This window comes from Pleuronectes platessa, chromosome 18, assembly GCF_947347685.1.
Source record: "Pleuronectes platessa chromosome 18, fPlePla1.1, whole genome shotgun sequence".
NCBI lineage: Eukaryota > Metazoa > Chordata > Actinopteri > Pleuronectiformes > Pleuronectidae > Pleuronectes > Pleuronectes platessa.
Genome location: NC_070643.1, coordinates 16,876,190 through 16,889,806, shown reverse-complemented (window position 1 = coordinate 16,889,806; position 13,617 = coordinate 16,876,190). Strand labels below are relative to the sequence as shown.

The following is a 13,617-nucleotide window of genomic DNA, read 5'->3' as shown; positions in this document are numbered from 1 at the left end:
TTGGTAAATGTTTTTGGTTTCCCATAATGCCTTTACAAATAACAATTGTGTCATGATCCCATCGTCCACTTCCTTTATCTTGTCTTCTTTCAAGTGTTTATTCAAGCTTATGATGATCATTTAAGTGTCTGAAAGTTAAAATCTCACATTTATAAAAACTGCAATTTTTGTATTCATCTGAAACAACCTTTCAAGGCGGTAAATACACCAATAAAAATGAATTTGGATTTCTTTATCACCAAACACAGAAAGTTGAAGATCTATATGATGAAAAATAGTCAAACAAAGGCTGCATGTGTTTCCTTTTTCTTTAATAACTTCATATATAACTGTACAAAAACATGACAACCACCAAAAGAGCAAGGAAATGTGTAATTTCATATTCTGTGAAAAAGGCACTGGTCTGGTCCCCGTTTACAGACATGCACACATTTATTGCTGATGCAGGAAGATTCCCTAATTGTTAAGATAACAACCATGATCATCACAAAGTGTTTACATTTAATGCCTCGGTCACAGGGTTGTTGTGCTTAAGAAAAGGTGCATTTTCAATTCATCGCCACCATTAATACACATTTTCGAACCCAGAGAAATACATGTAGTAATAAATACTATGATAAATATGAACATATTTGGTTCATGGGCTGCATGTTTAGTCATAAGGCACAGTTTAACTTTCGATGTTTTGAGACTGTTTCATGTGTCAGCCAGAGGGGAAGAACAACTCATACGTACAATTTAAAGGTTGACTGATAATGCCCAAATTATGTTTATTTATCACATCTCGATTGGAAAATTGTCAATTCACGTAGAGTATTGCACAGTATATTCATTCACATAAACACACACAGTATGGTTAAAGTTACCAAACCATCAGATCATGTTAAAACACTGCACAAAACAGTTTTTAGATCACCAACAGTAATTCCATCAGTTTTAGTTTACAAAAAAGCAGACAAACAGTTTCCTTTTAACCGTCATGCAGCCATCACCACATATGTCAAGTGAAAAAAAAGTTGTCACAACACATTTGTGATTTAAGAAGACCCATCTCACAACGCTCACACAACCGGCTGCGTTCACCGGTCCAACTGTGAGCTTGTGCACATGACACAGGTTTTTAAATTACAAGCCAATCACATGCAGCATCACCAAATAAACAACAGGGAATTTAATAAGAGACGCGCTGAAAATCTCTGTTACTGTGTGGGAAATTCAACAAGACATTTTCTATAAACACTGTAATAAAAATAAACTGAGTACTGTTTAAGGAAGTACTAAACACACCACTTGAATACAAAAAGGAGGAACAGGTATGAATCACAGTCAAACAATAAAGGCGATACTTAATAAATCAGTGTGGAAATTTATAGGCTTTCAACTCTAGGCTATCTGCAACCGTGAGTGGAATGTAACATGTGTATAATCCATGATAATTATACTTAATGCATAGTTTTGTTTTCTACTTTTAGCAGCCGGCGACAGTAAATAGTGAAAAAAACAATAAAAAACCTGCAGTGCCACCCAAATGTATAGATCTAATATCAGGAAGTACAGTTATATCTCTTACCACCCTTGTTGTTATGGACATATAAACTCAGATTAAGACGACACTTGCTAACTCGTACAACTGAGAACTGACACGGACACTTGTGTAAATCTTTCTACGTTGTCCTGGAATATATGTTGTGACATTAAAAACTACAGTAGCTACAGAACTCACTGGCTTAAAGGTGGCAGCTGTCTCTGAAATGCTCAAGCTATTTATTTCCCTGCACATCAGCATGTCCTCCTTATCTGCAGATCTGAAACTGCTGCTGGTTTGTCTTAATGCCCGGTATCGTGCATCAATGACAGTGTCTCTCTGTTATATGCACCTGAGTTGTTAGTTTGTTAGATGAATATTAAGCACTGTCCCTACCTAGCTAGGCCCTGCTGGTACAATTTGTTAGCCAGGGTGGGGCGCTGTTCTACTGTAAACACTTCCTATTAATACATACATTGCCGGTATCATAATAATGAAAATAAAACAAAGTGATTGTACGCGAATTTGTAATAAAGTCGTCATGTTGTCTTTGGCACTTGATTAGTGAGGTTGTCGGTCTCATTATTACTAACTGCTCTTTCCAGGGTTGGTCAGAGGCCTTAGTTACTATGGCTAACCACTAAATGAGAAGACGGAGTTCGCTCCTAGCTGACTAACTTGGTAATTCACGAGACAGACACAAGGTCTTTGTTTATTGTGCTACTTTGTCCACAGTCGTCCGAGAATCAGTTTGTTGGTCACATTTGGTCATAAACCGTCTGCACACTTAACCTGAGACTGAAATCAGATCGTACCGTGTAGAAGTATTTAAAAAATATCCTTTAAAGTAAAAATAACAGTTTGATCAGAACAAGAGAGATGAAATTTAAGAATCACAGTCTCGACAGAAGAACAGGTCGGTTAAAAACTGCAGGTTGAGGATCACAGATCTTTTCCAGCACAATTTGCATTAAGAGTACACTTAAGAAACCGCACATTAATATGTATGAAAACAGCATTAGCTTAAAAAAATAAACCCTTTATTCAAAATTGTGTTCCCGATCCAGATAATATAGTTTTGTGTTAAAGTCCCTGGATCAAACATATGGTAGGAACAGCAGTCTGGTCTTTATTCTCATAAAGAGTCAGGTATGCATGAGGATGTGCAACAATGTGGTAAGTACAAATGAGGAATCAATTCCCAAAACTAGATAATGAATTTTGAAATAACTGGGATTAAATAAGGAAGTCATGTTCTTAAATAAGCCCTCGAGTTAAACTCTACACCGTACACTTGCTTAGTTGAGCATATCTGTGCCATGAACCATCTTTGGTTGAGGCATTTCTCATTTCATTAGATGAATAATAGCATTCAATAACCAGAGCATTAATATACCAACAATTATTAGTGTCAGAACATGACCAGATACTAACATGCTCCTCCCATGTTGAGATTTGGAAAAGTGCAAAAGTATTAACAAAAATATCCCATTTGTTCCCCCCTTTTCCAGTTTAGGTACCTCAAATCCCACACAGGGGCGTTGTAACATTTCATCCATGTTCATAACATCCTGCAAGCTTGTTCAGGATTTATTTCAATCTCCCCGCATTTATACCTGCAAACCAAAAGCAACGAACCTGGTTAGAAAACCACCTGGCGTTAGTAAAAAGTGTCACAGAAAAACCAGAGAAGTTCAAGAAAATCAACCTACAGAACATTTGCTTGTGTTAGGAGTAATGTCACTGAGAGCGATATCACCCTCAGTACCAGCACTTTCTTCAAGAGACGAAGACGGAGCTCTGAAAACAAGAAACAGAGGAGTGAATCAAAAAGGTGTCCAGAAAGACTTAAGGACATTGTAACTAAGTTTAAATTTTCACTTAATGATTCCTGTTATTTGCCAATAGATATCCCTTTTTAAATATGTTGCACTGCTGAATTCATGCTGAACTTCCTGAGGATCTGGTTTAGGAAAGTTTTTGCCAATGTGTCATACTGTAAGGCCATAACTCCCAGTCTGTGTAGCATTACAACAGGTCTACAACTGACACACTCGCACTCTGGTTAGGTGCGGCCAATAGCAGCGTGAACACATCCTGTTTCTTAAAACTGGAAAATGTATTTCACCATTGCTATATATTTTTTTAAAGATTTTGAATTTTTTAAATCAAGTGATTTCTTTGGATCTCTGACTAAAATACTAATCTTCATGTCCATTTTTCTCTCTTACCTCTTGGGGGTGCTGCGTTCCATAGCTTTACTCAACATGCTGTTTAAATCCACTCCGACTGACCTGCATGTGTCTTGGGAGGGAGTCACAGGAGTGGTTGTGGGAGTGAAACCAGGGTTTTCCAAGGAGGAGGAGCCCGAGGAGAATGTGGTATCGGCAGCGTTGCTAGCAGCATTGCTGGGTGGGGAGGCCTTAGGGAGGAGGTCAGGACGACCTGACGCCATTACTGTACCAAGAGGGCGGAGAAACTGTTAGTGCTGTGTTGTGAAAGAAGAAGTTCACAGGCTGATACATGCGTAATCTCTGTGGATAACTAATCTCTGTGGTTAACAGTGCACATTATTTTAGTTCATTGGGTGCAGTTGAAACCCCACTGTTCCCATGTTTTCCTGTATTTACAATTGTCTCCATCGGTTTCATCTCTGGTGTCAGAGCTGCCTTGACGTTGGAAGAAAGCTGGCTGGCTGCTGCTGCTGCTGGTTTGTGACGTGAGAAAAGGCCCAGAGCCCGCTGGTTTTCTCATAGGAACATGGGTCATTGCACGCCGCTTCTTAGATGGGGAGGACTTCACTGGATACAAGAGAAAAGTGTTCATTAAGAGAGTCTGACATGATCTACGCATGCTCATCGACACATTGAGTATATACATACATGGGATCTTCCTGAAGACTGTGCTGCACATGAACTTCTGAAATCGCTCTGCATAGAAGCTTGGTCTGTGCACTGACACAGTATCCTGAAGGAAAGGAATGATTACAAATGGATATCTGTCTTTTTTTTTTTTTATTCAAAACACTATAACTGAGGCTGGCAGAGGAATCTTACCCCATCGTGAACCAGAGCTTTCCATGAGTGCTCCAGCATCTTTGCGAATCTGAAAATCAACAGCAGATTACTTGCAGAGGTTCGGTGGTCAGACACGTGCAGTTCCACATAATACATTCACCATCGAGACACATGCAACTGAAATCCACCTCGAACCTGCACTTAAAGAACAAACAGACCTAGGTGTTGGCTCAGATAGTGAATGTGATGCATTTCCACTGCATCACATTCACTATCTCAGTCTCACCCAGGTGGAGGACAGCTGCAGCTGCACTGCTATCATGCTGCTTTTACTGCTGGGTTATGTGGGCACTGTGTCGGTGTCAGAGACTGAATGAGTAGTTTGTTGACAGACCATTTCATATCTACTGTTTACCTGTAGGACTGCAGAATGTCAATGATACCAATGTACACCAGCAACCTCTCGCCTTTCAAGTTCCGTGCTGGTATTCCTCCAGTTCTGTAAAATAAAACAAAAAAGAAACCCAATTTAGTCCTCAGTCATACCGCTCTGTTCAAAATTGATTGTTGCCTCACAGGGTGATTCTCTGGCTGCAGAATCCCTGACACTCACTGGTCCTCAGTGTCCTGGGATCCCATGCTCCCTGACTCGGCCTGGATGGCCTCTATAGCAGTGCTGTACAGGGACTTTTGGCCTTGTGGCCTCCGCTGATCCATGGCCGCTGCCCCGGCTTCTTCACTCAGCTGCTCTCGACAGGCCAGATCTACATTGTGGACTCCCACCAGGAGGCTGTAGTCCATTATTTTGAAACTCTGCATGAGCTGAAAGGCAATTAAGAAGAAGTTGAATCAGACCGGGGACCGAATTACAGGTGAACTTGAAATGTGGATTGTTGTTGTATGACTGGGAGTTTTAATCTAAAATGAATTTAACAATATCTTGCTCGTTGCATGTTTCATTAGTTCTCACCAGACAGTCTCTCTGAATGGTCCTGCAAACAGCATTGTATTTGTCTGCCTCCAGTAACAGCGCGTCAGGCATGTCCTGTATGAAGTCCAGGTCCTTGTATGTGGGCACAGCCTTGCCCTTCTCTTTAGCTGAAGCCCGTCGCTTATGGGTGGAGCCCTTCAGATCGAACTTGAGGTGCATTTTCACTGCACTCGGGAGTAAATTGTTCATGACTGCAATACGGATGTTTTTACCTGCTGCCTGGACACAGTAGAGTCCATAGAACTTTGGTAATAAGGTGCGCTTGTTCTGGTTCAGGTTCTAACGGAGGAAAGAGGAAAGAGTGGAAATAATAACAGCACTAAACAAGTGTCAGTTTCATTGCCTAGAAAGAGAAATGAGCTTTTACTCAAGTTGCGACATGACCAATCTTCTTGATTAGTCATTTTGTGTTTTTTCCCATTCAAAATACATAAAGCCCAAGATGACTTTTCCAAATAGTTCAATGGCGCTTACCATAAAGTATCCTGGGAGCAGTTTCTGCAAGAACTCAGCCTCTTTGTGCTGCACTGTCTTAATGATGTATTCATCATCACTGGAGACGTAAAACAGAGATCCACTGGCTCCAGAGTTCGACAGCTCAATCAGTGGGTCGTTACACAGAGAATACTGAAACCAGAGCAGAGCACAGTGGTTAAATGTGTGATAACGAAACAAGGACTTAACAAGAGAGACGAAACTATAGGAATCATCAGTATTCTGCCTTTATTTGGTCATGTCACACTTCCATACTTTCCTACTTTCCAGTCATTCATTCAGCCACTCATTTATTTTTACAGCTCTTTCACTTTCTGTGGAGTTTTACTCCCCCGCTAGCCTTTTGAACATTGTTGAACACAAAACATGCCGAGTAATCAAAAATACCATGTAGTCATCAGGCCGGATGCCAAACAACTCCCTGAAGTAGCGGAAAGCGATAGGGGCGTATGTTTTGAACCTGAAGTCTCCATAGTGGTGCGCTGGGGTTAGGTTACTGCCCTCACTGCCGATAAAAGACAAAAGAGTCACAAGGTTACACCACATACAAAAGGAGGTCCAGAAAATTAGACACGATATCCAGATGTAAGAATTGACACATGCCTTTAATTGTCTTATCAACATTCCTTGTATCCTTACTTCATCATTATAATCGTTTCCTTACCCAGGGAAGAAGATGCTTTCCACCACCTCAAAATCCTGCAGCAGGACGTCTCTCTCAGGTTTTTGGCTCAAGCTGCCCACCGTGTGCGTGATGCCTAACTGGATAGCACCTTTCAGGGCCGATGAGGTCGTCTGGAAGACAGAGGGAAAAAAACATGAAAATGAATGTTCAGCATGTCACAGAGGAAAGTAACTATCACTGAATGTACGTTCACAGTGCACGTTTTAAAGTCAGTGTCGAGGTGATCTCCCACCTTCTTGTACGTGGTCTCTCCAGTGGGATCAATTCCACGATGGCCGATTGTTTTTTTTTGGGCCTGAGTCATGCTCGTGCTCGGACCCTGTCAAAAGAAACAAGGCAGACTGGAGAATTACAAGAGAAAAAGAATTCACAGAGAGTTTGCAGCAATACGTTTCAAAGAGGAAGGAAAAGAGGATGTGTCAGCTAAATATCGGTAAATTCCAAACTGCTTAAGATGAATGCAATGTGTGTTTCCTGTGTTTTTCTTACCTCTGGATTCACATTTTTACGAGGCCCCGTCGAATCTGAAGAGAGAATATGGAGGAAACATATAAGTTACACAAGAAATACACAAAACACATTAGATATCAAACAAGGCTTGAAAGGATAATACGCTTGTAATAAACTGAGAGTGCAATCTGATACAAGCATGTGCTAAACTCTTTCATCAAGTTATGTCCCTGGTAGTGAATAGATAACTTTTATTAGGGAACACAGTCTGCTTTCCAAGTTACTCTCAACTATTATGTTAATTATTAATGGTTGAGCTTGTTCAGCCACTGACAATGCAGGAGGATTTTGTTCACGATTGAAAGTGTAGCCCTGATCATCTAGCAGTGATGTCATCAGGATGATCTCATCTTAGCATTCTTTTAAAAAGTGTTTTACAAACGGGGGGTGTAGAGTTTCAGTATTGAGGGTATTTGTCAAGTAGAAAGCCTCTAAAAACACGTTACTGGTTTATGGTAGATGTATCTTTGGGAGCTTGAACTATCCTGTAATAAAATCCAGGGCAGTATTGTGTAGACCTGACACCTTACATTATTTTTTATTATTAGTCAAAATACAGTAGTTACTTGCACATAAGCACAAAATTGAACATAATAAAAGACACAAAGGGAAACATGAAGCAAAACGGAAAGGTGGAAATTCCTGCTGTGCCCCTTTAAAACCTTTGCTCTGGGCTGAACTGAACCTTTTACATTAAATTGCCCCATTTCCAGCTGTTTATTTCCTCTCAGTTGTAAATGTATCTTATATATCTGTTTATAAAAGTGAGGGTAGATGAAATAATTAAACAACAGAGCAACAAACCTAATCCTCCAAAACTATCGCTACATTCAGTCAACATTTCTCTGAAGCTTCAACAACAAAAATTAATTGAGAACTAAATAATAACAAAAGGGAATAATAAACTGATAAACTGGTAACTGGGTGTATGTAAACATTTGTATATTTACAAGGTTCCACCCAACAACACACAGGGTTTGTATGTTGAGCTTTGAATAGTGAATCATCTCTCTCACTGGCCATGTGATAGGCTCCGGAGTGGTTGAAAACAAGTACATCAACAGGATCAGCTAACAAAGTTAGTCAATGTTTGTGTACCTGTGTCGGTGCTGGAGGTAGTCTTCAGATTCTTTACTCGGTCGCCTGTGACAGTGATGACGTTTGATTATTGTGACAGTAATGTGTTACTAGCATTTTACTGTCAATGCTCAATTAATCAATTTGCATAGATACATTCATTGACAAATATTTTAGTTTTATTAGTTTTTGCTAGTTGATTAAGTAACTTGAAGCAGTTCTTGGATGAATGTAGTGGAGTAAAAAGTACAATATTTCTCTACGAAATGTATTAAAGTACAAGTACCTTGTGTGAAAGATTAAGGTGAAAGGGATCTATAGGCAGTAATTGAATATAGAATAAACCCAGTGGTGTTTTCACTGGTGTGTAATAATCTACATTGTACGAATTGTTGTTTTCTTCACTGTAGAAAGCCACAGGTTCTCCACAGGTGGTAGATAGAGGGAGTGAATAAAAACAAAGTACTCACTGCCAGTGTGGCCCTGCAGCCCTGGAGGCTCCTCTGCAGCTGTGGCCATTCAGAGCTGTCACTGGACTCAACGCTGGTTTCAGGTGAAGCTCAGATCTCCAGTCGCTCCTCGGTAGAGAGAGAGGACTTCGGGGGGTTTGGGTGGAGGAGGTCTGCGAAAGACAAAGTTTAAAGCCCGTCACCTCAAACCACTCCCGATGACTTCACGCCACAAATATTGATTCCAGCCACGTTGACCTGCCGAGCTGATGGAGGAGCGGACCCGGGTTACACAAAGTTCTGTCTAATGGAGGCAGGGAAGTTGTTGTTGAATGGCGCGAGCTGCGGTGCATGTTGAAACAGGCCCCGTACAACAACAACCAGGATGTCTGGATTGCGACATTAAACCAAACAGAGGGGAGGTAGCTCGCTGCTAACTCCAACTTTTAACGTTTTAAACTTAAACCCAAGATGTTTCTGACCCGATAACTGAGCCGCAACGACACACACCAAAGTGTTCACTCACCCGGGAAACCTGCCAGGGACTTCTCTCCGTCTGTCTGTGAGAGAAAAGACAAGTTTTGATTCTATCTTGGATAAAACACTTTTCCCTGAAACTAATAAACAAGGAAGCAGTGCGGAAGCGGCTGTTTTGTGCCCAGCTCTGTTAGCAGGAGCTAGCACAGCACTTCCGGTTTTAAAAATCCTTCACAATATCACTACTTGTTGATATTCTTATCTTCCAGGACTAACTGTATACACTTCCCCCAATCAAAACAAATAGAGCATCTATTCATTTATTTAATTTCAAGATATTATAGAATGATTAAATGTATGTGTTGAAACAGGTGGAAGTATACATGTTTGGGGCTTTATTGTTGTAGATTTGTCAAACATCATCGACACACATCCCAATTATAAAAATATTACAATCATGTTGAAGGAAAACACAAAAGAGTGTTTGAGTGTTCCACTTTTATTTTGAAGCCAAACAGGAAGTGCAGTGTAGAAATCTTTAAAAAAGATACAACATTTCTATTTACTTTCAATGACATAACTCAAAGTGTTTATTTGTGACTTTGTCATTCGGAAAACTGTCACACACTCGACTATTGAGTTGTACACTTGTTTTATTGCATCTGTGAACTTTTTATTACATGTATGGATTGAAAATAATCAGATAAGTGTGTCTCAAAATCACTATTATTTCTCTTATTTGAAGTTGCCAAACTGTATAGAGTTGTGTGTTCAATCATAAAATAGCATGTGAAATCTTTAGTTTAGCCATTAAGAGTTATTCTGAGCAGCTCAAACAAAAACCTGCAGAAAAGATTGTAAACTCTTTTATACTATTGTAATTTTTGTCCAAATGGATTAAACACATTATTTTAATCTTTACTTTAGCAAGTATTTGTGTTGTAGGTGAATCCTGGCTCCTCTGGGACGTGGGGAGCAGTGTAGCCTGGTGTTGGGCTGTAGTCTGGGTTTGGCAGCTCGCTGTCGAAGCACGTCCACCGAGCGTCTCCTTGGCTCCTGCAGCACAGGTATGCCGCAGTCATGGTGGAATATTCCTCCACACAGAACTGAGACAGAGCTTGTTTCCACTGCAAGAAAAAAAACCATAATATTGTCTCAGAGCCTCAGCTAAAGATAAACACACAAAAGCACACTTTGGTCACCCAGGTAAATCTTTATTGCTTTTATGTATGTGGAGGAAACTGGTCATTTTGGTGAATTCCTGTGTGAAAACATTATATATAGAATACATTTACGTCCATCTTTATTTTTTCTGTTGTTTAGAGTTATACAACAAAAAAATATTTAAAACTAGGAGCTCTCTGTGTCTTGGGTGTTTGATATAGTTGCCAAAAATATGTTGCAGTTTTTTGATAAAAGGTTGAGATGTTTTAGGAGAGTTTCTGGAGACTATGACATAAAATATACAGGATTACGCAGTATATTTGTATACATGGAATACTCTGTTTAACAGCCTACAATTTTTTATTTTACTCAATCCTAAAAAAGTATGTATTTTGACAGTCAAGTCTGGTTTCCCCATCTCAAACATTAATTGTATTTTAACATCTGTCTGTCATTTTCCTCACAAACACTCACAGCTTGTTGGGCACAGCACAGGATCTGGTGACTCTGCTCTGACGCTTGGCCACTGCAGCACGACTGGAACCACGACTCCAGACGGTTGATGGCATCTCCACGGCGTCGGAAGTGGCTTGAGCCGGATCTTGGGAAGAAGCTTGCCGGGTACCTGGGTCGACCCTGACCCTGATGGCAAATGGCCGCCAGGTTCTGGGCCGTGGGACGGGCGGGTGGGAAAGGAACGTCAACCTTATTGGGAGCGGCATTTTGGGTTTCTCCGGAAATACACAGAGGTTAACATCATTATAATTGGAAGAATATATTGAGTATAAAGTTACCAGCCACATTTGTTAATGCTTTAACTTGTATCCATGGTGTCGGACAATAAAGACAGGTCGTGACCCGAGATATATGGGTCATATATGAATCCGTTGCTCCACAGCTCATGAGTAACTTCAGAAAAAACTAGAATGCACCTTCATTCAAGCCGTGAACAAGATCCTGGAACATTGACATTTTCTTGGCACCTAACAAGATAAATACCTTCATGCAGAGACAAGTAATCAGCTGGTAACTTGGTATCTAGACAGGCAGCGTGACAATAAGCCATCAAGTGTAAATACTCAAAGAAACTAAAATTACCTCCAAAATTTGCAACATGAAGAGTCAGAAAAGCCACCACCCAAAGTCCTGTGAGACCTCCGGCTGAAGTCATGGCTGCACGGCGGTGTGGTAGGATTTTCTAAAGGCAGATTTATCTCTGGTATCCTTTCCAGTGATGTGACCGGATAAGAAAACCAGTATATATGGGCGAGGGGAGTGAGTGTGTGGGTGTGCAATGCTTGGAAGTGGGGTTGAAAGGGCTGAGGAGATAAATTGGAAAAAGAGTTTGATCTCTGATATCTGCTGACATGTGCAACATACCCATCTATTACTGAAAGTTCCCGAGGCCTTGAAAACACTTCAATGCTGGTGGAATGAGAAGCCAAAGCTGACAGGGAAATATTTTATCGTGGCACTGACCTGTTTATTAAAACCTGTGTGTTTTTCTTTCACCCAAAACTTGATATGTTTTTCTCTACTCCTTCAAAAACTGTCTGAGTGTGCATCCTGTTATCAAAGAGGATGGTTCACACTCTCCAAACATCTCCTGATGTTGTGACTTTCTGCACATGAGCACGATGGATGCACTCACTCGATGTCAGTGAATCACTTTCATTGTTTTTCACTCCCTTAAATTCAAACTTCTCTCGCACAATCTTTCCTGCTGTCAGCATTGTTCTGTTTAGCTAATGTTGAAACATTGAATCTCTACTGTTCTCCCCAGATCTCATAACAAGCAGGTTTATCTTCTTTTATTGTGTACTATCAAGTTATTTCCACATTTAAAATAAATTCTTGTAGATATTTGATTGTTCTGTTTTGTGTTGCAGGAGGTTTTTCAGGTGTGTCCTCAGGGTATAAACCGTTCACCACCCTTGATATGTGCAGCTTTATCACAAACCCATTCTGCAGCTGCCAAACACAGACTCATTACATTTAAATCATTCTCACCTATTGTAAAGGTGCTGCTCCAAAGTAACTCATATGTGATTTCATTGTTTTAGCTTGTGTCCACAGTCCTTGGACAATAAGGACAGAGTGCGACTCAGAGTGTTTTCATGAATTGGCCCTCAGAATTGATTTTGAGTGTCTAAAAAGAAAAATCCAAACCCTGAGAGTTCAATGAAACCACCTGTTGCTCACACTCTTCTAGAACTGATAAATATATTTGACCCATGAGTTTCATATGAGTAAAAACTTTAGTCTGAACTTGAGCTAAACATGGTTCTACACATAAAAAATGCATTTAATAACCGTTATTGTCAGAAGCTAACACTTCACTTTGATATTTCCCAGATAACAATCCATTCCAAGATACAAGCAAGATCTTTACATGTTGACATTTTCTGTAACCTAACAAGATATTGGCCTCATGCAAAGTTCTGACGTGTGATAAATCACTTGGTATCTTGGCATCCGTCAAGAGGCCGCGTATCCAGATCCCACTTTAATCTGGTTCAGGTGAGAACTTTTTAAAATATTAAACTATAAGGATTTTTAAGGTTGTTTTAAGGATTATTTAACAAACATTGGCAAATGGCGAAAATCAGTCAGTGGCTTAAATTTTGGCGCCGTTGAAGCAAACTGGTGAACTTTATATATCATGTGATGCGTGTTAGTCGATTAGTGATGCTTATAAGTCTGAATATGTCAAAACCCCACCGACACCTTTTACATGTGATGTTGGAGTTTTTAGATGTTTTTCTTCTCCACGCATGCCATTTCTGAAGATGTACCAGAAATCACTAAGTCTGCTTCTTGTAAATGAAATTAGATGAATCAGTCCTCATGTGTTCCACCTGTGTTCAATTGCCCCTGCCTTCCCTGTGTGTATAAGTCTCTGTGCTTCCGTTGGTTCATTGTCATTTTTGCCTCGTCTCTTGTGCTTGTCATTTCTCTGCTTCCTCTCCATCTCTGTTTTCCCCAGTGTGCTCTATGTTTTTTCAGCTTAGGCTTTTAGAGATCTCTCTGTTTATTTATTTTTTGCATCTTGGGTCCACCTGCTCCACAAACCCTGACTATTGTCCCCCGAAATGTTTCTGTTTCTGTATGTTATCTGTATATCTTGATTAATTCTGGTTCTGTGTTTGCATTATTTCAGGTGTAACAATGAAAGGGCTGGCCTACTTCCCGTGGGTTTGGTGGTGATTGGTAAGTCAAAAAATAAG

The 13,617-nt window shown here is 40.2% G+C and overlaps 2 protein-coding genes across 6 annotated transcripts; both read right to left on the bottom strand.

Moving 5' to 3' along the window:
- Nucleotides 1-294: 294 nt before the first annotated feature.
- On the bottom strand, nucleotides 295-9,446 carry LOC128462203 (phosphatidylinositol 4-phosphate 5-kinase type-1 alpha). Of its 4 annotated transcripts, none has more exons than XM_053447501.1 (17): nucleotides 9,276-9,445; nucleotides 8,771-9,015; nucleotides 8,322-8,366; nucleotides 7,203-7,237; nucleotides 6,946-7,032; nucleotides 6,693-6,823; nucleotides 6,416-6,533; nucleotides 6,008-6,160; nucleotides 5,513-5,812; nucleotides 5,156-5,364; nucleotides 4,958-5,041; nucleotides 4,582-4,630; nucleotides 4,408-4,492; nucleotides 4,156-4,326; nucleotides 3,757-3,982; nucleotides 3,238-3,325; nucleotides 295-3,141 (listed from the first exon to the last, which is right to left on the bottom strand). In XM_053447501.1, the coding sequence occupies exons 2-17, from the start codon at nucleotides 8,817-8,819 to the stop codon at nucleotides 3,136-3,138; spliced, it is 1,836 nt and encodes a 611-aa protein (XP_053303476.1). In that variant the 5' UTR covers nucleotides 8,820-9,015; nucleotides 9,276-9,445; the 3' UTR covers nucleotides 295-3,135. The 4 variants fall into 4 exon arrangements, with proteins under 4 accessions (XP_053303476.1, XP_053303475.1, XP_053303479.1 ...); XM_053447500.1 differs by having other exon boundaries at nucleotides 8,771-8,922; XM_053447504.1 differs by having other exon boundaries at nucleotides 3,820-3,982; nucleotides 8,771-8,922; nucleotides 9,276-9,444.
- Nucleotides 9,447-9,598: 152 nt separating this feature from the next.
- On the bottom strand, nucleotides 9,599-11,645 carry ecm1a (extracellular matrix protein 1a). 2 transcript variants are annotated; one of them, XM_053447507.1, is made up of 3 exons: nucleotides 11,489-11,645; nucleotides 10,865-11,121; nucleotides 9,599-10,353 (listed from the first exon to the last, which is right to left on the bottom strand). In XM_053447507.1, the coding sequence occupies exons 1-3, from the start codon at nucleotides 11,559-11,561 to the stop codon at nucleotides 10,150-10,152; spliced, it is 534 nt and encodes a 177-aa protein (XP_053303482.1). In that variant the 5' UTR covers nucleotides 11,562-11,645; the 3' UTR covers nucleotides 9,599-10,149. The 2 variants fall into 2 exon arrangements, with proteins under 2 accessions (XP_053303482.1, XP_053303483.1); XM_053447508.1 differs by having other exon boundaries at nucleotides 10,865-11,056; nucleotides 11,489-11,625.
- Between the last annotated feature and the right edge of the window lie 1,972 nt (nucleotides 11,646-13,617).

Bases quoted from the DNA above. Each gene is read 5' to 3' on its own strand.
- LOC128462203 (XM_053447501.1), bottom strand. From the start codon at position 8,819: ATGGCCACAGCTGCAGAGGAGCCTCCAGGGCTGCAGGGCCACACTGGC. The intron at 4,631-4,957 runs GTAAACAGTAGA...GTTGATTTTCAG, and splicing joins GACATTCTGCAGTCCTACAG to ATTCGCAAAGATGCTGGAGC. The intron at 4,493-4,581 runs GTAAGATTCCTC...CCTTTCCTTCAG, and splicing joins AAGCTCTGGTTCACGATGGG to GATACTGTGTCAGTGCACAG.
- ecm1a (XM_053447507.1), bottom strand. From the start codon at position 11,561: ATGACTTCAGCCGGAGGTCTCACAGGACTTTGGGTGGTGGCTTTTCTG. The intron at 11,122-11,488 runs GTAATTTTAGTT...GTATTTCCGGAG, and splicing joins TCATGTTGCAAATTTTGGAG to AAACCCAAAATGCCGCTCCC. The intron at 10,354-10,864 runs GTGAGTGTTTGT...TTTTTCTTGCAG, and splicing joins TGTGCTGTGCCCAACAAGCT to TGGAAACAAGCTCTGTCTCA.